Here is a 24021-nt window from a genome sequence, read left to right on the forward strand (position 1 = left end):
CATTTTGTTTCAGCTAGTGATGCTTTTTTAAATATGAGTACAGTAAACCTTATATCTTTTCTCAGCCAACAGACATTCTGTATCTACTGAAAAGCTTGAACAGGGGACTTCTGGATTACATAAACAAATGTCATCTGCAAGTCCTCAAAATTCTATTGCCAGGAGTAAGTAGTTATTTCAGGTATTCTACTGAGTTTCAAACCAATGAAATCAATTCTTTATATGTATTTCCACAGTACCACTTATTCTTTAGATTGTAGGACATTTCAGAAGAGCACCACGTTGTTTTACAGTAGAGATGGTCATTACTATTCTGTATTTTCATCAGTATAAATCCTTGTTTCTTGATTTGTGTACTAATCATATCAGATGGGTTTGTTGGGCTTAGGTAGCCCAACAAATATGAAACATATTTTGACCAAGAGACATTGCCATTAGGTGGCACAATAATTCGTTTTAGAATTAATTCATATTCTGTCTAACCTATAAATGAAATCACTTTTTCTAGGGACTAGACTAGTCATTCAATTTTCATTAAGTTTCATGAATATTACCTCATTTAAGGAAAATAATAGCATATATATAGCAGTGGACAGGTTGATCTGCTTCACATATATATAAAGTTGACAGGCAACTATAATTACCTTCCTAGTTGTATAGTTAAGACCCCAAGAAATTAGGTGATTTCCACTCCACCATACTTACTTATGGTTTATATTTTGGTCATTTGATAGATGGATCATGGTATTTAAATTGTACATTCCACTAGCAAGTCCTTGTTTTCCCCCAAAGCAAATAAAGTGGTAACAGTGTTTAATGAGAGAAGTATTGCTAAGCTCCACTTTACAACTCTTCCTAGAGGTAATGCAGTGTTCTTTAAAATAAAACAAAGTTATCTACTATGGATACTTCAAATACCTTTAGCTCTTAGTGTTTGCACTTTTAATTAGCGTTCCTTTTTTTTTCTTTTGGCTGCCCCGCTTGTGGGATTTTACTTAGTTCCTCAACCAGGGATTGAACCCGTACCCTACGCAGTGAAAGCACGGAGTCCTAACCACTGGACGGCCAGGGAATTCCCTAGAGTTGCTTATCTTTAAAAAAATCTTTACCAGAGTGTGTGTCAATGACCATTTCTGGCTTGTAGTACATGGTGCTTCTCATTGATAATTGAAATGGATTAGACAACCATACCCATATGGAGAAAAAAACAGAAGTGATCTGGGCAGGAAAAAGACATGGCAGACATATTCCACATCATTCCCTCAAACTTAGCCATAAGAAAAGAAGAAATACCACCTTTGTACCTTGTGAATTGAGACAAAGGCATAATTATAGTTTGAATTAAAAATGTTTCTTTTGTATTATTAGGTGCCTTGGCAGTTTTTTGAGCCATGCTGATTGCTCTAAAATTCCACTACAGAAAAAGATTCTGGACCTCATTTAAAGTATAATTAGTTAATTGTAGCAGTGGTTAACTTAGTAGGAACCATTTCCATTTTTGTCTAAATATTATAGTTTTAATATGTTGAAAAGGATTTTTCTTTTGTTCATCCTTACGTTATTTGTACTTTTAGAACTCTTAACAGTTTCCAACGATGAACTTGAGAGGTCTTTGATTGTTTGTCAGTCTTGGTGCATCTAATTTTCTCTTGTAATGGTCCAACAAAAGTTGATCCACTTTCCACCCTTACCCTCAGTATGCTTTCCCAGAGCACTTTTATGTATAGCCCAGGTTCATTCATAGATTAATGCGGGAAGATATTCTCTAGCACCTTGCTTGTCATGTAATTAATTTATTATTCACAAACTCAATCCTTTAGAAAAATTAGGTAACATTCATTGCAATGTTATGTTTATATACTTTCATTTTAATTTATTTTAATTGTTTCATAAGCATTGGCCATGTTTTACTATCTAATTGCTTGGAGGAATTAGCAGAGAATTCTTGCAGTTATTTATTACATTTTTAATATAATGAGCAAACACTAGTGTGTTTTCATTAATATGTGTGCCTGCTGTATCAATGAGACATGTAAAGAGAAGGGACAGATGATGACTTTCAAGTTAATAATTAGTTGAATTGCACTGAAGGAACAATTCCAAGTAACTTTTTAATAGAAGAAGGTATGTGTGGAAGATACTTTATGAAAGAATTTGCTTAAAGTTACAGTATATTGCACACTCTGAAATGATGAATGCCGTTAAATTAATGATTCCAATAATTTTATTGAAAATAAAATCAATATGTCAGTGGCTTACCTTTGTAAAATCCCTTCAAATTGAAATAAAACCTGTTCAATCCAGAGAGGTGAACATTTCAAACTCAAATGAAGTTCATAATCTAACCTGTGATATTTTAAATAGCGTTGCTTTAAATCTTGACTGATTCAAACAGTCTGTTTTTCTTCTGCTCACTGCTGACTTATAATAACTGTTCACACTATTTTGTCATTTCTTGCAGTGTGATAATGAGGGATAGGTGATTTCATCACATGGTCGAATTGATTACACTTCTATGGTTCATGCTGTGCAATTACATTATCAATTCAAGAATTTTCACAAGACGCTATATTGTCATATGTACTTTAATTTAGAGGTTCCCAAAAGAGCAGTTCTTCTTTAAAGACTTTCATCAGTATCCTGAGCCATAATATTTGAAGTGAAATGGAAAAGACACAAAGTGTCTTTTCCCATATGACTGGTTTGGGTTGCTAAAATTGTGACATCTATACCAAATGTTAATGATCATTTTTATTTAAAAAATGCTAGTTAAGGGACTTTCCTGGCAGTCCAGTGGTTAGGACTCGGTGCTTTCATTGCCGTGGCCTGGGTTCAATCCCTGATCAGGGAACTAAGATCCCGCAAGCCGTGCGGCACAGCCAAAAAAAAAACAAAACTAAACTATAAATTACTTTAGTAATAGATGTTATGGACTGTGTCCAAAATTAAATGTATATTCCTAATTTGGGAACTTCGATGTTGTAAGTATCTGATTTTCCTGCTCAATTTTTACTGTTTCCTAAATAATTTTATTTCACTTCGGATAACTTACTTAAAGAGTAAACTAGTTTTAAGTTTGGGCATGTAAAATTTCTGCATAATACTTGAAATTTAAATAAGATAAAAAATGTTTGGAAACGGGTGGCTCACCCCTGAAATAATATATATAAACAGCTTGTAAAAGGTAATATTCTTTGCCCTTGATCTCCAGAAACAACAGAAAAGAGGAGAAGCTCATCTCTGAATAGAAGATGTAGCAAACTGCATTCATCTACAGAACAAGTGGAAGAAAAAACACCTGGTTAGTTATTTCTATGTACCGATCTTAAATGGTGGTTTAAAAGTGTTATACTTATGTCAACATTCAGCTGCTTGAAAGGCCATTCCAAAATATTGGAAGCCAAAATATCCCTTCTTTAACTAAAAAATGTACTTTGGTGCCATGCTTATTTGGCTGAAGCCAGAAGAGTCTCTTTAAATGAAATATATAATTCTGCAATGAAGCTGAGGAGCTAGATCACAGAATGTTGGTATAGACAGAGTTGTCCTGAAGCACTTGATTCCCTTCAAACGTTTCATCAGTTCGCACATTGAAGTTCTAAATTACCGGCAACATTTTGAACTTCAAAGCTTTGCTTTGTTGCTTCACAGCATAATCCACATCTATCCTTTGGGCGTGTTTTCACTGCTGATGATTACACACAAGATTTCAAAATTATTACTGAAGTACTTCTTTATGTAAAGTTGTTTCTAACACCCCCCTAAGTTTTCCCTTTTAAACATGATTTTCCTTTTTTTTCCGTAACAAACTGTTCACTTACAGAAGACTCTCCATTTAATTGATTCAGGTCACATCCTGTTATAACAAATGTCATTGTCACAGGGATCTTTTTTCTTTTTTTTTATAAATTTATTTATTTTTATTTTTGGCTGTGTTGGGTCTTTGTTGCTGTGCACGGGCTTTCTCTAGTTACGGCGAGCAGGGGCTACTCTTCATCGCGGTGTGTGGGCTTCCCGTTGCAGTGGCTTCTCTTGTTGCGGAGCACGGGCTCTAGGCACGTGGGCTTCAGTAGTTGTGGTTCATGGGCTTAGTTGCTCCACGGCATGTGGGATCTTCCCGGACCAGGGCTCGAACCCGTGTCCCCTGCATTGGCAGGTGGATTCTTAACCACTGTGCCACCAGGGAAGCCCCCACAGGGATCTTTTTGAACATAAAAATTTATTGGAGCAAGCTATTTACAAGATTTACTTTTAACAGAATAATTCACTCTGTCTGTTGGAGCTATTGGCAATCGACTTGACCAATATGACTGTCAGTGACATACATCTGGAGGAATCCATGTCAGAGTTGTTTTGTCATGTACAACTATTTTCTCCACGTGTGAGTTCCTCTGTAGAGACTCCATACATTGGGTATGGTTCTGCTAGATACATTACCTGGATTCCTGCTTTGGGGTTATTGTGGTATGCTGGGGCCTTTGCCCCTCTATTCAGGTATTCTTTTCCCTAACAGTGTAGTCCCATCAGGTGGCAGTTTTCAGTCCTGTTATATATGTGTGGCTCTCGTTGCCTCTGCTTTTAGGCTGGGAAAGTTATCATTTGCAGCAGTTCACATTGCTCCTTCTTGCTTTGCATTTATTTGTGAGACCTCAGATCAAATCCTTTCTGTTTGTTCTCATCATTTAGTTTGTCAGCTATACACTGGTCTTTGGGAGAATAATTTAATCCGTCGCCTGTTCATCCCAACAAAAGCATCAGTAGCCAGGACCAAAAGTACTGCTTCATTATTAATTTCTGGAAGCAGTACTCCAGGTAACAGGCATAGAGTAGAGTGTCTGAAAGTGTTAATATTTGTGCTTAAAAGTAGGTTGTATCGCTTAGTTTTTTACAGTAAGGCATAAAAATAATTTGAATCAATACTTTGCAAGTGAGTGATTCTACCCAACATTTTATGTTGCATATTTATGATTTCTAACAGGGTAGAATAGTTATCAGTGTAATTTATAGGATGAGATAGGGACCTTTGGTTGTTAAATTGTAAAACAGTGGGTTTCTTAACCTGTGTTTAAGTGTATCACAGTACTGTAAAAAGTACTGGATTTTAAAAATATAGAAAAACTTAAATAATATCAAGGGAGAAAGTGTCCTACTCCACCCTTCTTTTTTCCTTAAAATGTGGAAGAATAACGTTGAGTGGCTCTTTAGCTTTTAATTAAGAACATAAAGATTGTTAGCAAAATAAAACAGATCTTCAGGGTTATGTGGATTTTCTCATTTATAGGTTACATATCATGTTAGACATGTCTTTAGATAGTAAGTCCTTAGTAATGGAGAGTTCTAGTGCATTGTTCCCATCCTTTTTGTCTTTTTTTCTCCACTTTTTCCTTTCCAGAATATATCCCACCCCCTTTGCTTATTTTTATGTCAATATCCGTATGATTAGTAAACCAAAGTGCTGTCATAGACTTTGTGGTAGTGCAGTTTTACTTCTCTTGGTTCAAATCCCCAACTTTGTTTATGCCTAGTTGTATGTGTATCAGATTATTTTCTACCAGTCTCCCCTGAGTCTATTGTAAGGTATTCTAATTACTTTCATTTTATTTTAATATATTACTCCTATCAAAACCCTCAATATTTGGCTTAAATTTCTGTAGCTATTAGAAATCTAGTTATTATACTTACTATATTTTCTGTAGCAGTCAGTGTTAAATAAGTGACTGTTTAGGCACATACAAGTATGTAAGTAAAATGCTTTCTCTACCAAAAGTGAGGGACTAAAAAATAACCGAGTCTTATATTTACCAAGACTTTAGAAAGCCACCACCAAATACCTTCCTTAAAATGTTTACTTTAGGGAATTCCCTGGTGGTCCAGTGGTTAGGACTCCATGCTCTCACTGCCGAGGGCTCAGGTTCTGTTCCTGGTCGGGGAACTAAGATCCCACAAGCTACGTGGTATGGCCAAAAAAAAAAAATTCACTTTATTATAAAGCAATAAATATTTAGTATAGAAAAAATTTAAATATAATTTTCTATTATTCTAATACCCACTGATAACAATATTTTTCTTTGCGTTTACATATTTTTTAATAGAATGGGATCATAACCTGCTTTTGTTTAAACTCAACATATACCATTTTCTATGTCCAAAAATTGTATATTATTACTCTTAATGACTGCCTTAGTATAGTCCAAGTTTTGTGTTGAATATTTAGATTATATTTAAATATAATTATTAAATTATATTATTAAACAGTGTTGTAGTAAGTAATCTCATACATACATTTTCATTTATTTATCTGATTTTTTCTTCAGAATAACCTAAAAGTGAAATTGCAAGAACAAAGAGTGTGCACTTCTTATTTTAAAAAAATATTTATTGATTGATTGATTTGGCTGCGTTGGGTCTTAGTTGTGGCATGCGGGATCTTTGTTGTGGTGCACAGGCTTCTCTCTGGTGTGCACGCATGGGCTCAGTAGTTGCGGCACGCAGGCTCTCTAGTTGTGGCACGTGGGCTCTAGAGCGTGCAGGCTTAGGTGCCCCGCGGCATGTGGGATCTTAGTTCCCCAACCAGGGCTCGAACCCTTGTCTCCTGCATTGGAAGCCAGATTCTTAGCCAGGGACGTCCCGAGTGTGTACTTTTTAGAATGGCTTTTGATACACTATTGCCAAAATGCTTCCCAGGGAGCATATACCAATCCATACTTCCACCAGCAGTGCATGAGGTTGCCTGGTTCCCAACATTGGTATTATCCTTTTCCTCTATCTTAGCTGGTACCGGATATTATAATTTTTGTCCATTTGTTAGGCTAAAAATATTTAGATTGTTAAAGCTGGAAGAGACGTTGGAGATCCAGCCCATTCTGATTAATGTCTTATTACAATTTTTAGTATGGGTGAGAAAATACTTTTTTATACTCTATTTTAAAACGATCATATATAGAATGCCTTATGTAATCACCTGTAATGGTAAGATCCCTGGCCTTGTTGACATTGTTTAGATTACTTTTAAAAAGCGTTGAAGGTCTTGTAATTTTCTATGAAAATCATTCTGAACTATAGTGTGATTAAAATAGAAACGGCTTACGGCAAACATCAGCTTTGGAGAAGCATCTTATTTTCATCTGGAGTGGACTGTTGTTTTCACAATGCCTCTCTTGGTGGTGGTGCTGCTTTTGAAGTACCAACTTTGTGATGCTTCTGTTCTATGTCTGTGATCCATTTCAGTAAACATTTCTGTGTTGTATGTAATCCCTGTCATTTCCTAATAAACGCAGTCTCTTTTTGTGTTTATATTGTTACATGGTGCATTTCTGTCTTATCTAATTTCTAGCTGTGTGGAATTTCACCCTCTGTCCTCATTTACCTACAGGCATCCACAATATATTCCAATATGTAAACATGCCCCTGCTTAAGCGTAGCAGTGATGAATTGAAGAGTACCATAGTGCCTCACAAGTCAACAGTGGTAATACCTCCCCAGGAGAAAGTAGACACACCCTCCAAGACAAGCGTGGAAACGGCCCCCAAGGCGAGTGTGGAAGTGCCCCCAGAGGTGAGCGTGGAAGCACCCCCCGAGGCAAGCTTGGATGTATCCCCCGAGGCGAGCATGGAAGCACCCCCCGAGGCGAGCATGGAAGCACCCCCCAAGGCGAGCGGAGGAACACCCCCCACGAGCATGGAAACATCACCTGAGGCAAGCGAGGATCTGTCCCTTGAGGCGAGTGTGGATCCGTCCCCAGAGGTGAGCATGGACTCATCCCCAGAGGTGAGCACGGAAGCGTCATCTGAGGCTAGTGTGGAAGCATCTCCTGAGGCGAGCGTGGAAGCATCTCCTGAGGCGAACGTGGAAGCATCCCCAGAGGAGAGCACAGAAGTGCCCTCTGAGGCAAGTATGGAGGTGCCCCCCGAGGCCTCCCCTGAGGTGACCATGGGAATGTCTTCCAAGGTGAAAATGAAAGACTCTCCACAGGTTCGACAAGTGCCTTTCATTGAGAAATTTTCTATTAAAATCTGTATGTTTTGTTGTATAGATTATGATAGGTCAGATTTCACAACATAAGCAACTTCTTATTTATAGCGTTCTGTGATAAAATAAATTCACTTTAATAATTTAAAATGATATGATATTCGTTGTCACAGAGTTTACCCCCCCCCCCAAAGCTGGAATATTAGTTAATTTTTAGTAGAAGAGACAAAATAAAGCAGTTTATATGAACAGTGTTTCTAAACTCTGAAGGAATGTTTTTGAGAACTATTGCAAACTTCAGTTAGGATTTAAAAATAAAAGTAGGTTTTAAAGTAAAAATTCTTTTAAATTATTTTTATGACATGCTTGAATTGTGTAATATAAATTGTTAGTCTGGAAGAATGTATCTCTGTACCTTATTCTCATGCATGAAAAGAAAATTGGGAGTTTAAGGAGCTATAATTATATGTTATTCAGAATATTTTTCTCTTGAAAAGCCAGCTGCAAAAGGTAATGCTAGTAATTTCTTATCTGATTGTATTGATTTGTTCAGAAATCAGAAACGGACAGACAGGCCTCAAACCCAGTAACGAAGAAGCACCTACCACCATCACAGATACCGTGTTATAGATGGTCATCTTCTCCTACAAGCAGGTGGTGTCCTCCATCTCCCATCAGTGCTAGGTAAGTAGCTTACTTGCCACTGTTCCTGATACGTATTTTACCAAGATAAATTTCACATCAGTGTTTCATAAATAATGTAGTATGCATGGTAATGTAAATATAAAGGGAAAAGCCTTTAAAAATAGATTTACCTTTGTCTGTTATAAAATATCATATCATAAAGTCAAGACATTATAGTTTATGAAATAGTACACTAAAAATCATCACATATGTATTACAAAACCATACCAGACTTCCCCCATTAACTATTACTTTTTCCCAGCAGGCAAATCCAAAAGAATCGCCCCCCGTCACCTTCACCCGTCACGTCAAAACAGTCGACACAGTTTTCTTTTTCCTGTAGAGTAATTCCTGTGCAGCGTACCGTATTTGCACAAAATGCATTAGGTACTATTGGAATGAAAAGTGAAGCCATCTCTAACACCATTAACAGCTCTGAGGCTGCAAGCCAAAAGGATATGATCTGTGAAGGTGAGTTCCTTCACTAAGAAGTTCATTTCAGCAACACAGAAAATCTTAAGGTAGTTTGGGAACTGTCAACATCATTTTATTCCCCAGTTCAGAGAACTTTAGGAAGCGAACTTTCTTTTAAATAAAGAGAATTTCACCAGTCACGCTGGCACACTACTTTTTTTTTCTTGCTGGAACTTCTTACCCCCATTTTTGGAGCTGATACTGGAAGTATGGGTGGGTTGGATGAGTGCCATGGTCTAGGTGGTGCCTGCATTTCCTTCCAGCTCCGATAGTGGATGGCCCTAAGGTATTTTCCATCCTTGGAGAGAGCACTCCAGCCATTTGTGGCTGAGCAGGTTTCCTTCAGGAGCTGTAGGGCAGTTTCCATACATAGACCATACATGTGTCAGGTCAGTATGTGGGTTCCAAAAAGTATCATATTGGTATTTTGCCATTCTTTTTTTTAATTGAAGTACAGTTGATTTACAATGTTGTGTTAGTTTCTGGTATACAACAAAGTGAATCAGCTATATATGTATTCTTTTTCATTATAGGTTATTTCAAGATATTGAATGTAGTTTCCAGTGCTATACAGTAGGACCTTATTGTTTATCTATTTTATATATAGCAGTTCATATCTGCTAATCCCAAACTCCTAATTTATCCCTCCCCCTGCTCCTTTCCCCTTTGGTAACCATAAGTTTGTTTTCTATGTCTGTGAGTCTGTTTCTGTTTTTTTTTTTTAATTTTAATTGAAATACAGTTGACTTACAATGTTCTGTTAGTTTCAGGTGTACAGCAAAGTGATTCAGTTATACATATATATGTATATAAATATACACATTCTTTTTATACATTCTCTTCCATTATAGGTTATTACAAGATATTGAGTATAGTTCCCTGTGCTATACAGTAGGTCCTTGTTAGTTTTCTGTTTTATATATAGTAGTGTGTATATTTTAATCCCAAACTCCTAATTTTAAAAAAATATATATTTATTTATTTATTTTTTATGGCTGTGTTGGGTCTTCATTTCTGTGCGAGGGCTTTCTCTAGTTGTGGGAAGCGGGGGCCACTCTTCATCCTGGTGCGCGGGCCTCTCACTATCGCAGCCTCTCGTGTTGTGCAGCACAGGCTTCAGACGCACAGGCTCAGTAATTGTGGCTCACGGGCCTAGTTGCTCCGCGGCATGTGGGATCTTCCCAGACCAGGGCTCGAACCGGTGTCCCCTGCATTGGCAGGCAGATTCTCAACCACTGCGCTGCCAGGGAAGCCCCCAAGCTCCTAATTTATCCCTCCCCACCCCTCCCCTTTGGTAACCATAAGATTGTTTTCTATGGCTGTGAGTCAATTTCTGTATTGTAGATAAGTTCATTTGTATCATTTTCTTAGATTCCACATATAAGCGATATCATATATTATTTGTCTTTCTCTGTCTAGCTTACTTCACTTAGTATGATAACGTCTTGGTCCTAATATGTTGCTGCAAATGGCATTATTTCATTCTTTTTTATGGCTGAGTAATATTCCATTGTATATATGTACCACATCTTCTTTATCCACTCCTCTGTCGATGGACATTTGGTTTGCTTCCATATCTTGGCTAATGTAAATAATGCTGCTGTGAACAATGGGGTGCACGTATCTTTTCGAATTAATGGTTTTCTCCAGATATATGCCCAGGAGTGGGATTGCAAGATCATATGGTAGCTCTATTTTTAGTTTTTTTGTTGTTGTTGTTGTTGTTTTTTTTTTTGCAGTACGCGGGCCTCTCACTGTCGTGGCCTCTCCCGTTGCGGAGCACAGGCTCCAGACGCACAGGCTCAGCGGCCATGGCTCACGGGCCCAGCCGCTCTGCAGCATGTGGGATCCTCCCGGACCAGGGCACGAACCCGTGTCCCCTGCATTGGCAGGCGGACTCTCAACCACTGCGCCACCAGGGAAGCCCCCTATTTTTAGATTCTTAAGGAACCTCCATACTGTTCTCCATAGAGGCGCTACCAATTTACATTCCCACCAGCAGTGTAGGAGGGTTCCTTTTTCTCCACACCCTCTCCAGCACTGATTGTTTGTAGACTTTTTCATGATGGCCATTCTGACCGGTGTGAGGTGATATACCTCATTGTAGTTTTGATTTGCATTTCTCTGATAATTTGTGGTGTTGAGCATCATTTCGTGTGCCTTTTGGTCATCTATATGGCTTCTTTAGAGAAATGTCTATTTAGTTCTGTCCATTTTTTGATTAGGCTTTCGGTTTTTTGTTACTGAGTTGTATAAGCTGTTTGTATATTTCGGAAATTAAGACCTTGTAGGTCACATTATTTGCAGATATTTTCTACCAGTCCATAGGTTGGCTTTTTGTTTTGCTTATGGTTTCCTTTGCTGTGCAAAAGCTTATAAGTTTGATTAGGTCCCATTTGTTTATTTTTGCTTTTATTCCTGTTGCCTTGGGAGACTGACCTAAGAAAACATTGCTATGATTTATGACAGAGAATGTTTTGCCTATGTTCTCTTCTAGGAGTTTTATGGTGTCCTGTTTTATATTTTAATAGTCTTTAAGCTATTTTGAGTTTATTTTTGTGTATGGTGTGAGGGAGTGTTCTGATTTCATTGACTTACATGTGGCTGTCCAGCTTTCCCAACACCACTTACAGAAGAGACTGTGTCTTCTCAGTTGTATATTCTTGCCTCCTTTGTCGAAGATTAATTGAGCGTAGATACGTGGGGTTTTTTTCTGGGCTCTCTATTCTGTTCCACTGACCCATATGTCTGTTTTTGTGCCCGTACCACACTGTTTTGATTACTATAGCTTTGTAGTATTGTCTGAAGTCTGGGAGGGTTATGCCTCCAGCTTTGTTCTTTTTCCTCAAGATTGCTTTGGATATTCTGAGTCTTTTATGTATGGTTTCATAAAAATTTTATGATTATTTGTTCTGGTTCTGTGAAAAATGTCATGGGTAATTTGATAGGGATCACATTAAATCTGTAGATTGCTTTGGGTAGTGTGGCCATTTTAACAATATTAATTCTTCCAATCCAGGAGCATGGGATATCTTTCCATTTCTTTAAATCATCTTCAGTTTCCTTTATCAATGTTTTATAGTTCTCGGCATATAACTCTTATCTCCTTAGTCAGGTTTACTCCTAAGTGTTTTATTGTTTTTGATGCAGTTTTAAAAGGGATTTTTTTTCCCTTTCTGATACTTCATTGTTAGTGTAAAGAAATGCAATGGATTTCTGTATGTTAATCTTGTATCCTGCTACTTTGTTGAATATAGATGCAAAAATTTGAATTTGTTTATCAGTTCTAGTAGTTTCTGTGTGGAGTCTTGTGTGGGCTTCCTATGTATAATATCATGTCAACTACATATAATGACAATTTTCCTCTTTGCTTCCAATTTGGATACCTTTTATTTCTTTTTCTTCTCTGATTGCTATGGCTAGGACTTCCGATACTGTTGTTGAATAGAAGTGGTGAGAGTGGGCATCCTTGTCTTGTTCCAGATTTTAGCAGGAAGGCTTTTAACTTTTCACTTTTGAGTATTAGATTGGCTGTAGGTTTGTCAAAGCTTTTATTATGTTGAGATATGTTCCCTCTATACCAACTTTGGTAAGAGTTTATCATGAAGAGATGCTGAATTTTATCAAAAGCCTTTTCTGCATCTATTGAGATGATCATGTGGTTTTTGTCATTTCTTTTGTTGATGTGGTGTATCACATGGATTACTTTGCGTTTGTTGAACCATCCTTGTGACCCTGTGATGAATCCAACTTGATCATGGTGTATGATCTTTTTTGTGTCATTGGATTTGGTTTGCTAACATTTTTTTGAGAATTTTTGCATCTATATTCATCAAAGATATTGGCCTGTAATTTTCTTTTTTGGTATTACATGCATTCTTAATATCCATTGACATTACTTAATTTTAAATACACTCGTGAATTTTGCTTTTTGAAGGAATTCCACTGTGAATTCTTTGTAACAGAAATGATCTTTTTATTACAAATTATTTATTCCTGATTTTTTGAAATCCTCTTTTTTTTTTTTTTTTTTTTTTGCGGTACGCGGGCCTCTCACTGTTGTGGCCTCTCCCATTGCGGAGCACAGACTCTGGACGCGCAGGCTCAGCAGCCATGGCTCACGGGCCTAGCTGCTCTATGGCATGTGGGATCTTCCCGGACCGGGGCACGAACCCATGTCCCCTGCATCAGCAGGCGGACTCTCAACCACTGCGCCACCAGGGAAGCCCTGAAATCCTCATTTTTGCATGTAGTTTATTTAAAACAAATTCGTCATACTTAAAACAAATATGTCACATGAACTAAAATTTTATGCCTCCATGTGGTCACCTTACTTTACTGATAGTCTTGGTTTCTTTGGTTATCTACAGTTAGCCACTTTATGATCAACCAAATATGTTAGCATACTATTATAACAGTTAGCTAAACAGTATATATTTAGTAAAGATGATGCACAATGTACGCTGGATATATTTTTGTTTAATCGAGTAATTAAGATTTGTACACTTCAGGGAATTCCCTGGCAGTCCAGTGGTTAAGGACTCGATGCTTTTACTGCCAGGGCCCAGGTTCGATCCCTGGTCAGGGAGCTAAGATCCCGCAAGCTGCATGGCATGACAAAATAACTTAAAAAATAAAAGATCTGTACACTTCATTTGGACCGAGCATAAGCTTGTCTTCCTCTATATTCAGTATATCTTAAGTTTTTTCCCATAGAGGCAATTCAGTCAGGTATCTCAAAACAGCTAAACCAAAGCAGGAGTACATTATTTCATTTTGGAACAGGTAGCTGTTAAAAATCAACAATATGCTACTTCTGTTGTTGGGGGGTGGGGGTGAGAGGGGGCGGGAGCTGGGCTTTTGAACAAAAGCTGTTACATAAATCACTTATAGTTTATTTATACATTTTAGACCAGGGACATACTGTTTGGTTTTTTTAACATCACAGGTTGTCTTGCACCTCTTTGTTGGACTTAGAGGCAGTAAGTTCCCTAAACTTAACTGTTTTACATGTTAATTTAAATTAGAGTCTGGTAATAAAAGCACACCAGGGCCTATGAATGCCGAGGAGGCAACAAGAATTTTGGCAGAGAAACGACGCCTTGCTCGTGAACAAAAAGAAAAAGAGGAAGAAAGACTACAAAAAGAGATGGAACAAAGGTTGGCACAAAATCATCCTTTCTATACTGTAAATCTTGGCTGGGGCCTGAATTCTGGAAGTCACACTTTATCCTCAAGTTAGATGTATTATAGATTCTCAAATAGTAACTGACTTTTTCTTCAGTGTGAATCAGAAATGACTCGTCGCCTTCTAAACAAATGTGGGGAGCATTTCAAGCAGACAGGATGCTGGTGTGTAGATGAGTGTATGGTCCTTTTTAGTCTCTATGTGTCATGTGCCGTCAGGTGTGCTGTAAAGATGCATAGAGACCTGAACTCATGTCAGGGGCCTGGATCTCAGTGGGAGCGCCTGAGTGATCACACAAGACTCTTTCTGTTGCCGTTCACTGGCATCAGCCCCTTTCTTTATTTCAAAAGTCCTTTATAACTTTAGAATTTGTAAACCTGTTTAAGAATAGGTTGCATACATCATGACCCTTTCCTACTAAATACTTCCGTGTATACTTCCTAAGAACAAAAGCATTCTCTGACATAACCAGAGTATAATAACTAATATCAGGAAATTTATTATTTTATTTTCTAATTCAGAGTCAGCAGTTCAATTTGCCATTTGTCCCAGTGACATTCTTTATACATTTTTTTAGTTCAGAATTAAATCCTTAGACGGTTCATAAAAAATAATATATACACACACATAGAGTTAGTAACTGGTAAAGCAACTTTGCTTGAAACTTCTTTGTAAGTTTGAAAATAAAAAGTTACCAAAAAAAGAAAAAAACTGTAAACCTGGAAAGGATACTTCTTGTGTTTTACTGGGTTTCCAGTGACTTGTGGGCTGCCATTGTCATGTACAGTTGTGTGCATTCTACCTCAATCTAAAGGTTTCTTGATCTTCGATCTCAAGGCCCATTTGATTTGGGGCCTTCTAATGTAAACCTCTGTCCACTGCCTGCAAAGAATAACTACAGTCCTGACTTTGTTTTTAAGTATTAAGTGTTCTTGAATCACAGTCACATGCTTTCCATGTACCTTACATGGGTTTGGGAGAAAGGAGGGGGAGACATTATGAATAGAAAAAACACCCCTATAACTTGAAGAATATTATTCATTGCTTCATGTAAACAGAGCTGGTTTAACATTTTAACAGCCCTGAACACCAGTCATTGTAGACTGGGCTTTTCTCCTCTGAGCACCACCAGACCCTCCTCTAAATTCCGTCTCTCACACCCCCATGTGAGACTGGGTGTGAGCATACGTCTAAAACAATTAAGAAGGAGTGATTTTATATATGTGTGTGTGTGTGTGTGTGTGTGTGTGTGCACGCACATTTGTGTTTTAAGACACAAAGTAGCCCACTACTTGATAGAAATCTTTTTCTACTCCCAAGGGCTAGCTTCCCCCATTTAAAAAAGATGAAATTATGCAAATCCTGTGTAGTAACAACACAGAAAAAGTGGTGAATCTGGTGTAAATAGAAATTGTATTACTATACACAAGCAGCTTTACTATAAAAATGCACATAATAGTTATTTAAATATTCTGTGTCATCAGGAAAATGAAAGACATAGCAAAGAAAGCAGATGAAGGCCAACAAGAGGAGTTCTCAAAATTTGGAGATGGGCAACCACCAAAGGAGATAAAGAAGAAAGGAAGTCAAGAACAAGAAGACCAAAAAGTAGAACTCCAGGTTTGCCGGCTCCCCACTTGATCAAGGGATGAGAACCAGATTCTAAAATTCAGTAGAAACCCAAAGCAAAAGTCTATTTCTCCAAGACAAAAAAAGCAGATGCTGCATGCTCTGGTTGCATTCACATTACAGTCTCGCTATTACCAGTGTCTCTGTGAGTTGTTCTCAGCCACCCTTGGCCGAATCCCAGAATGTTTTCCAAGTGAAACAAAAGCAGAAAGCAGCAAATTACAGATGAGCAGTCCTTTAGTTTGTCTCTATAAATAATATTATAGCTTGGTTTCGGCAAATCCAGATCGCTCACAGAGATTAAACGTCCTGTGTGAGTTTTCCCAGCCCTGTATTCTGTGGTGACACTTAACACCTGCGCCACAACAGATAAGATACAAATTATGAATGCCTCATCAGATTCACTGATGAGAATGTCACCCATGTAAATTTAAATCACCAGGTAAATAAACCCCCAAACTGAGCTCAGACTATACTCAGTTTAAATTATTGTTGTAGCCTAATTTATATTCCAGTTTTAGTGTATCATTTATCAAAATCAATTAATATGTTACATAAATGATTGTATGCATTTGCATTCCTCGAGAAAGTACCTTTAGGAATCCTCTTGCTGCTTTTGAGAAGTGTAAGACTTGGCTTCTGATGCCTGTGTCAGTGGAAGACTACATAATCACATACATACTTGAAATGATCGTGGTCTGACAACCCTGAGGTCCTGAAGGGGATTAACGTGGCTTGTAAATCCTTGTGATAATAGTTAGGCTAGTTCTGTATATTTTTGCTAATGGTTTGAAAACTGATGATCCATGAATGTTATATATGTGGGTACTCTCAATCAAAAGGTTACATTCTTTTATTCTGGATAACATCTTACTGTTTCACTGATGTCACTCAGATATGTTGAGATTAAATGATATTTTTATACAAATTTTCTAGAAAAGTGATGCCAAAATAAAAGCTCAGGAGGAGGCTGACAAACGCAAGAAGGAGCACGAGAGAATTATGTTACAGAATTTGCAGGAGAGATTAGAAAGGAAAAAGGTACTCCTTCCCTCTGTTTGGGGGGTTTGATTCTTTGTTTAAAACAATGTTGGGCACATGATATCAAAACATGTTTTTGAAAATGACAAGTAAGTGATATGCTAGCCTTGATTGTTTTCCCTCTGTGCTCTCTTATCCAAGGATCTGGCCCCTTCTCCCTAGAATGATGTCCTCTTACTGATCATCCCTCTCCCTCGTGGACCACTGATGACCATTACAGGGATGTCTCTATACAGCAAATCTCTGGGAACAAAGCTCCTTTGAACAGAGTCACTCAGGTCATGGTAGGGGTTGGTGGAAGTTAGAGTTTTTTCTAAGCTGGGCTGGAAATTGCAGCAACTGAGTGGGAAGAGGCAGAAGGTGGAGGCTTCCCTGAGAGGCCAAGGCGCAGGCTGTTTGTAAGGTAGGACCTCACTTTGTACAACCCAAGTGGCTTGTCTTGGAGCAAGGAGGGCCCTGGACCAGGCAAGGTACTTCACGGCGTCTCTGTTAGGAGATCAGTCACCCCGAGGAGGCCAGAGAGCTGCAGCTCTCCTCACCTTCAGGAAAGAAGGGAAAGCTTATCCCTCCTGCTTGTGCTCCTTCTAGTAACAAAACCTCTGACGGGGTTGCATTGTTGGGGTGCCTTTTTCTCATTAACTCGGCTTCACTCGTGGGCTGTTCAGACTAAAATCATGCTCACAAGTTCTAATTGGTTTGCAATAATATGTTCTTAGTCTTAAGTAATAAACTTCCACGTCGGCAAAATCAGGAGTGGGAAGTCATTTGGATTTCTCTGTTAGGATAACAAGTACACCCATCACTGCTCAGGGTGTTTTCTAGATGATCATGAAACTGGGCTAGAAGGAAGGCACCCAGGTGCCGGCCCAGGGTCTTGCGTCGGTTGTATCTGTGGCGTTGGAGCAGTCACTGATATTGTCCGCTTCTGGAACATGGAAATAATCAACTTCTTCAGGACCAGTGTTTTGTTTTTAATCTGTTTTCATGTTTGAATTTTTATTTTCCTTTAAATAGAGAATTGAGGAAATTATGAAGCGGACAAGAAGGCCAGATTCAAATACCTCAAAGGTAGTCTGTGTGCTCCTACCAGCAGTGTATAAGAATTCCTGTTGCTTCACATTCTTGCCGACTTTTTAATTTTTGCCCATCTCTGGTGGTAATGAAATAACATCACATTGGCATTTCCCTGATTATTAAAATCATGTTTTCATACCTTTAGTTGGCTTTCATGTTTTTTCTTGTGTGGAACGCTTGTTTAGGTCTTTTGCCCAAACTTTCTGGCTGACTTGTCTTTTCCTTACTCATTGGTAGTTCTTTAAATGGTCTAGAAACTTCTCCTTTCTTGCTTGTATGTGTTGCAGATATCTTTTCCCAGTTTGTGGCTTGTCTTTTCTTCTTGCTGTCTGCTGCTACATAGAAGTTCTTGATTTTCACATCGCTGAATTTATCAATATTTTTGGATGACTAATGGAGTCGGGTGCCTTATTGGCCATTTGGAGATTCACTTTGGTGAAGCGCCTTTTCAAGTCCTTTGCCCCTGTTTCCATTCGGTCACTTGCCTTTTTCCTATTGATCTGTAGATTTTACCTGCTCTGCTTCTGAGCCCTTTGGACATCTGTATTGCAGTTATTAGCCCCTGTGCAGTAGTTTGCCTCACACTCTCATAATGTCTTTTGATAAACAGAAGCTTATTTTAATGAACTGAAATTTAGCAGTTTCTTTCCTTTATGGTTAGTGCTTTCAGGGTGTATCTCGTAAGTATTTGTTTACCGCCACCCTTCCCTCCCCGGCCCTAGTGTCCTCCCTTTTGATGGTTTGCGTGCATCTAAGGTCTTTTCCCCCTAGATTCTGTGTTCTTTACCCTCTGAGCTACAAAACTGATATTTTGCCTATTTACAGTTGCCCAGTTGTGGTCACTCATATCATGAAAATTTAGAATAGAAATGTCATTCCTGAAAAGTGCTGGGAGTTGCCATCTCAAGGATCATTTAGCCCATTGGCCTGAGATGCCCTGCCCCAAGCAGCAGCCAAGAACTTTTTTAGCCAAGGCCCCACCTTGGCAGAGCCCCCATGCCAGCCCAAAGCTGTTGCCCCTTGGCTCCCACTCAGGGAAGTCTTTCATTCTTGAGTGGCTTTCCCTAGCTGCAAGACACGGGCCACCTGTCCTGTCCTCTGTAGATTCTGTGGGCCAAAGAGGTTAGATTTTTTTTTACCTTTTAACTGAAATGACAAAAAATAGCCATCAATCCAGGTGTGAAATCTGTCTTTTTAAAAATTTATTTATTTTATTTTTATTTTTGGCTGCATTGGGTCTTCGTTGCTGCACGCGGGCTCTAGTTGCAGCGAGCGGGCGCTACTCTTCGTTGCAGTGCGCGGGCTTCTCATTGCGGTGGCTTCTCTTGTTGCGGAGCATGGGCTCTAGGTGCACGGGCTTCAGTAGTTGTGGCATGTGGGCTCAGTAGTTGTGGCTCACGGGCTCTAGAGCGCAGGCTCAGTAGTTGTGGCACACGGGTTTACTTGCTCCGGGGCATGTGGGATCTTCCCGGGCCAGGGCTTGAACCCATGTCCCCTGCATTGGCAGGTGGATTCTTAACCACTGCGCCACCAGGGAAGCCCTGAAATCTGTCTTCTTTGAAATAACTAAGTCAGGATGACTGAATATTAGCTGTAATCATGACTTTCATTTTTCATGGTAGGATACAGAAACATTCAGCAATGATGCATATGAGGAGGACGAGGCAGACGATGAGGACGAGTCAGAAAGTGACAGTGATTCCTTTGATGACATGCATCCGTCAGGTTTGCTTGCCTTCTGAGTTCTGTTAGTCAGTATTTAGAAGCTGGACTGTCTAGGCTCATCCAAAGGTTTCTCCACTTCTGAGCTGTGTGGATTTGAGCAGGTTACTCAACCTCTCTGTGTTCAGTTTTCCTGTCTGAAAAAGGAGAAGCTAATGTTGTTCTCTCCCTAGGGTGGGCGTGAGATTGCAGTGAGATCATGTAGTGCTAACAGTGCCTGACACATAGCAAACTCTCAATAAATATTAGCTGCTGCTCCAGCTGTTACTGTGTTTCGGGTTGTGCTGAGAGACTGTAAATGGCAGCTCTTTCTCAGCTCAGTGTGAGGCTTACTAGCATCTCGCAGTTCAGGACCTTGTGGTGCATTCATGACTGACCATAGGTAGAATGCCACTCCCCGCCTCACTGAGAGAAAATGAGAATCATGTCGTGATACGAGTGCCCCTAAGGTGTATTGTTGAGTCTCGTTCATTCCCTGGTGGGTAGGAACCACTTAATGGCCACAGTAATGGCATTTGAGAAAACACGATTCGTTCACCCTTTATGGTGTAGCGGGTATCGAACACACAAGTCAGGCGCTCTGCTAGCTACTGGGACCTCGAGGAACCACAGCCAGTGGGGAGCCAGACATGAACAGACCGGGGTGCTGCCACAAGCTGGTCACACTTAAAAGAAGTTTGGCCAGAATGCCATGAGAACGGAGCAGTCGGGGCAGCCGAGCTGTAGGCTCCATCTTAGGGCATTGGAAAAGGTTGAGGTCGGAGGTGAGACTAAAATAAGAGGGTCATCAGGAGGAGGGGCGAGAAGTGCGGTGCCATCTGGCCCTCTGGCCATCATTCTTTGCTGGCAAAGGAGCGAGGGCGAGTTCCTTAGAGGTGGCGCTTTGTGCTTTGAGGGCTGGCTGGGCTTGTGCCCTGGGCAGTAGTCCAGGCCATGGCTCCGGGAAGTGCTGCCATGAGACAGCTCCTGCCTTCAGGCAGGCTCCCTCCCGAGCCGGCAGGCACCTTGCTTGTCTTGTTGTTGAAACTCCAGTTTTAATCTTGTTGCTCTTTCTTTTTTTCCTCTAGCTTTTATAAATGGCATGGAGTCATCCACAAAACCAAAAACACATATTAAAAATGTGAAGAACACTTGCAAGCTGGTGTTTTTAGATGCGACTTCTAGCTACATCCGTAAAGAGACAAAAACACTTTTAAATTGTGACATGAAAACCTTCAGACAAAAAAGAGTGAAAGACCCTTTGAATCAGACAAAGAGTGCCAGGTGAGTCCCTAGGTGAGTTCATCAGAATACACTTGGAAGGGTTATGATTGGCATTCTTAGAATGGTGCATGAGATTATTGACTGAGCTCTTAGTTTGTACCAAACACTGTGTCAAGGACTCGACTTATAGAAACAAACTAATCCCCACAGCAGCCTTGCTTAGTGAGGATGAGCATCCCTATTTTTACAGGCGAGGAAACTCAGGCGTGCAGAGATTATGGGCCTTATTTGCCCAGCATCCCACTGTTGAAGGGCAGAGCCCAAATTCAAACCCAGATACACCTGACTCCAAACTGCTTTTATTCATGCTGGTTAGTGTTGTCTCATACAGTCAGGGAAGGGGACATTGATTGCGTGACTGCAGTATACCAGGCATTTTAACTATTTTAATTCTCCTTGCAACTCTGAGTTTGATATTAAAGTCCTCACTGTACATATGGGAAACTGAGGGTCAGAGGGTTAGGTCAGAAGAACAGGACCAGATTCCTGGAAAGGAAGGCTCCTTGGGCAATGGCCTGAAAAGACATTAACCTGCAAGGCCTGTGGAAACAATCTGCTAAGAGACTTGGTGATGGTGTGGAAAGGGCACTGGAGCTGGTAAACCCACATGAGTCCTCACTCTGCCTTACTGGCTGTGTCCTGGATCTGCTTGCAGTAGGGACAGCGTCCCTAGAGCCCTGTGTGCGCAGCTGCTCCTGGCCCCCCTCAGCGTTCCCATGGAGCCCTAGGACCTGGGAGGACACAACTTGGAGACCAGTGTGTTCTGTCATCTCCAGGGTCCCTTCCATCCAGCCTTCCCATTCTGTGATTCTGAAAGTTTATTTATGTCCAAGACATTTCTTAGAATTAAATAATAAAGCTTCTTTCAGGCAAAGCCTTGGTTTGGGGATAATCCGGATTATAACCAAAATATCTCTTTCCAGATCCTCCACCAAAGGAACAGCCAACCGAGCAGCCAAAACTGGAAAGGCAGAAACCAGCAACACCATGGGACCTTCCGAGAGCTTACATTCAGAGGCACAGGATTGGGTCTGTGACAAGATTATTGACATCACAAGCGAGGTAGAACCACCTAAGTCCAGTATCCCTCCTGATAGCCGAAAACACCATCTGAAAGGTCTCGTGACATCCTGCCTAAGTCACCAGCCGCCTATAGACAACAAGAAAACAAGCAAATCTGTTTCTGCTCGATCAGGTAAGGCCTCATCCCATCTTCACTTCATTTGAAAGGTAGTTGACCTTGAACCCTCCTGTGTTTCCAGCTGTTCCAAGGTTGTCTTGGTGAGGGAGAAGACAGTGGTTGGTCTAAAACTAGGTTGATGTAGAAGAGCCCTCCATTAAGTTAGTTTTGAGAGGGTAAATGACTTGATTCCAATTTTTATGGCCTGCATTTCCTGCCAGATATACAAAGTGGGGTTCATTTCAAACCCCAGACCCCTCAGGTTCCTCTGCGCTCCTGATCCACTGGCTGCTCTACAGCACACAGATAATCATTCAGGGCAGAGGGTTAGTGAGTTTTTTGGAATTAGGCTCTCAACTTGTGTTTCCAAAACCAAAAGGCCTGTGTTTTTCTTTCCTTGAGAAGCTCTCTTTGAAATTGAGAGAGCTTGGGTCCATTTGGGGGTTGGGGAACGTTTATAAGAGCACCAGTGTGTCAGCAACTCCAGGGGCGCTACTGAGGGTCCCAGGCCCACCTCAGAGCGGAGCCAGGGCCCACTTGCTGTGGAACCAGCATTTTCTCTACTAACCTTCTTTCTTTTCTTTTTCCCTCTGGTCAGATATGTAAACCTCATCCAGCCTGGAAGAGAAGCCATTCTCCACTCTGGATTTTGACCTCCAGGCACACCTCTCAAAATTTCTCCACGTCCTACTTGAACCTGGCAAAGAAAATGACTCTCAAAAAAAAAACAAAAAAAAAGGGAAACATCAAAACGTCATCTTAACATATCTCAGAAGATGCTCATATCATCTTGACTCTTGCCCACAAGCAAGGGTTCTGAGTGAAGAGTCATTTTGTTTTCCTGTAAAAATCTTCATGTCTCTCGTTCTTGTGTTTTCCTGCCAACACGTTTGAGTGTGTACCAAGGGTGTCTTTATAAAATGCTAACTCTTGAGTTTCTAAGAGAATCTCTACCAGAGGAATAGTTTTTTCTCAGTATATATTTGAAATCTTAAAATCATGTTTACTCCATTTAACAATTACTGTAATTTACCAATAAAATCTCACATTTGATCTTGTAGAGAACATGATGGCTTATTTGAGGGCCTCAAGATTCCTCACAAGAGCTTTGTTTGGATTGTTCTTAATATACAAATACAGAAGGTTGCAAAATATTAAATCACATTTTACCGCTATGTACATATATTTCTAACTCTGCCATAGTCTGCCAGCCCCGTACACAGGCACTGATACCCCCAAATACTGGGAGCCCTAGAAGGTGTGATCTTTAGCATCTTCCCTGCTTTTGTCAGTGTTTCATTTTGAAGTACATACTGCGGTTTATCGATAAAAACATGTTATTATTTTTATTGTGTACATAAGGCAGTATTTGGCTGTTGTCTGATGGGGTATGTTTAATTCCTCTAAATGTTTACTGTGTATAATCTTTTTCTGCTTGTGCTCTCCAGGCTTGCCCTTCAGTATACACTCAGGCTTGAGATGTGGAATCAAAATTTGCTTGCCTTTTTCTAGCGGCTGGCTGCGAGTGAGTACATAACCGAAGTGTTATTCTTTGGTCCCCTTGATAGGCACAGAGACATACACAATGTACACGCACACACGTGTACACAGGATATATATTTCCTGAAATCCATTGAATCCTGCTTAAACCATTGACTAAAACTTGAATTCAAATTAGTGGTCCTAATGCTCATGAGTTTTCTGGTGAATCACAAATAGTTTGAAGCAGGCCTGTGTTCTTTGTAGCCACCAGTCTTCGATTAGTAAAAGGAAGTAGTTATTCTTTCTGATTCCCTAG

General features: G+C 39.8%; 1 protein-coding gene across 1 annotated transcript; it reads left to right on the forward strand.

The window, feature by feature from the left end:
* Positions 1 to 65: 65 nt before the first annotated feature.
* LOC307069999 (MAP7 domain-containing protein 3-like) lies at positions 66 to 23018 on the forward strand (the record flags this gene model as incomplete). Its single annotated transcript, XM_079728626.1, has 13 exons — positions 66 to 164; positions 3212 to 3301; positions 7373 to 7971; positions 8522 to 8652; positions 8915 to 9123; positions 14154 to 14286; positions 15799 to 15934; positions 16880 to 16984; positions 17999 to 18052; positions 19681 to 19783; positions 20848 to 21043; positions 21967 to 22238; positions 22822 to 23018. Coding segments are annotated over 13 exons (2135 nt in total), but the record flags the coding sequence as incomplete, so codon positions are not given.
* Positions 23019 to 24021: the final 1003 nt, after the last annotated feature.

The sequence above is a fragment of the Hyperoodon ampullatus genome (assembly GCF_949752795.1).
Source record: "Hyperoodon ampullatus genome assembly, contig: scaffold_355, whole genome shotgun sequence".
Lineage (NCBI taxonomy): Eukaryota > Metazoa > Chordata > Mammalia > Artiodactyla > Ziphiidae > Hyperoodon > Hyperoodon ampullatus.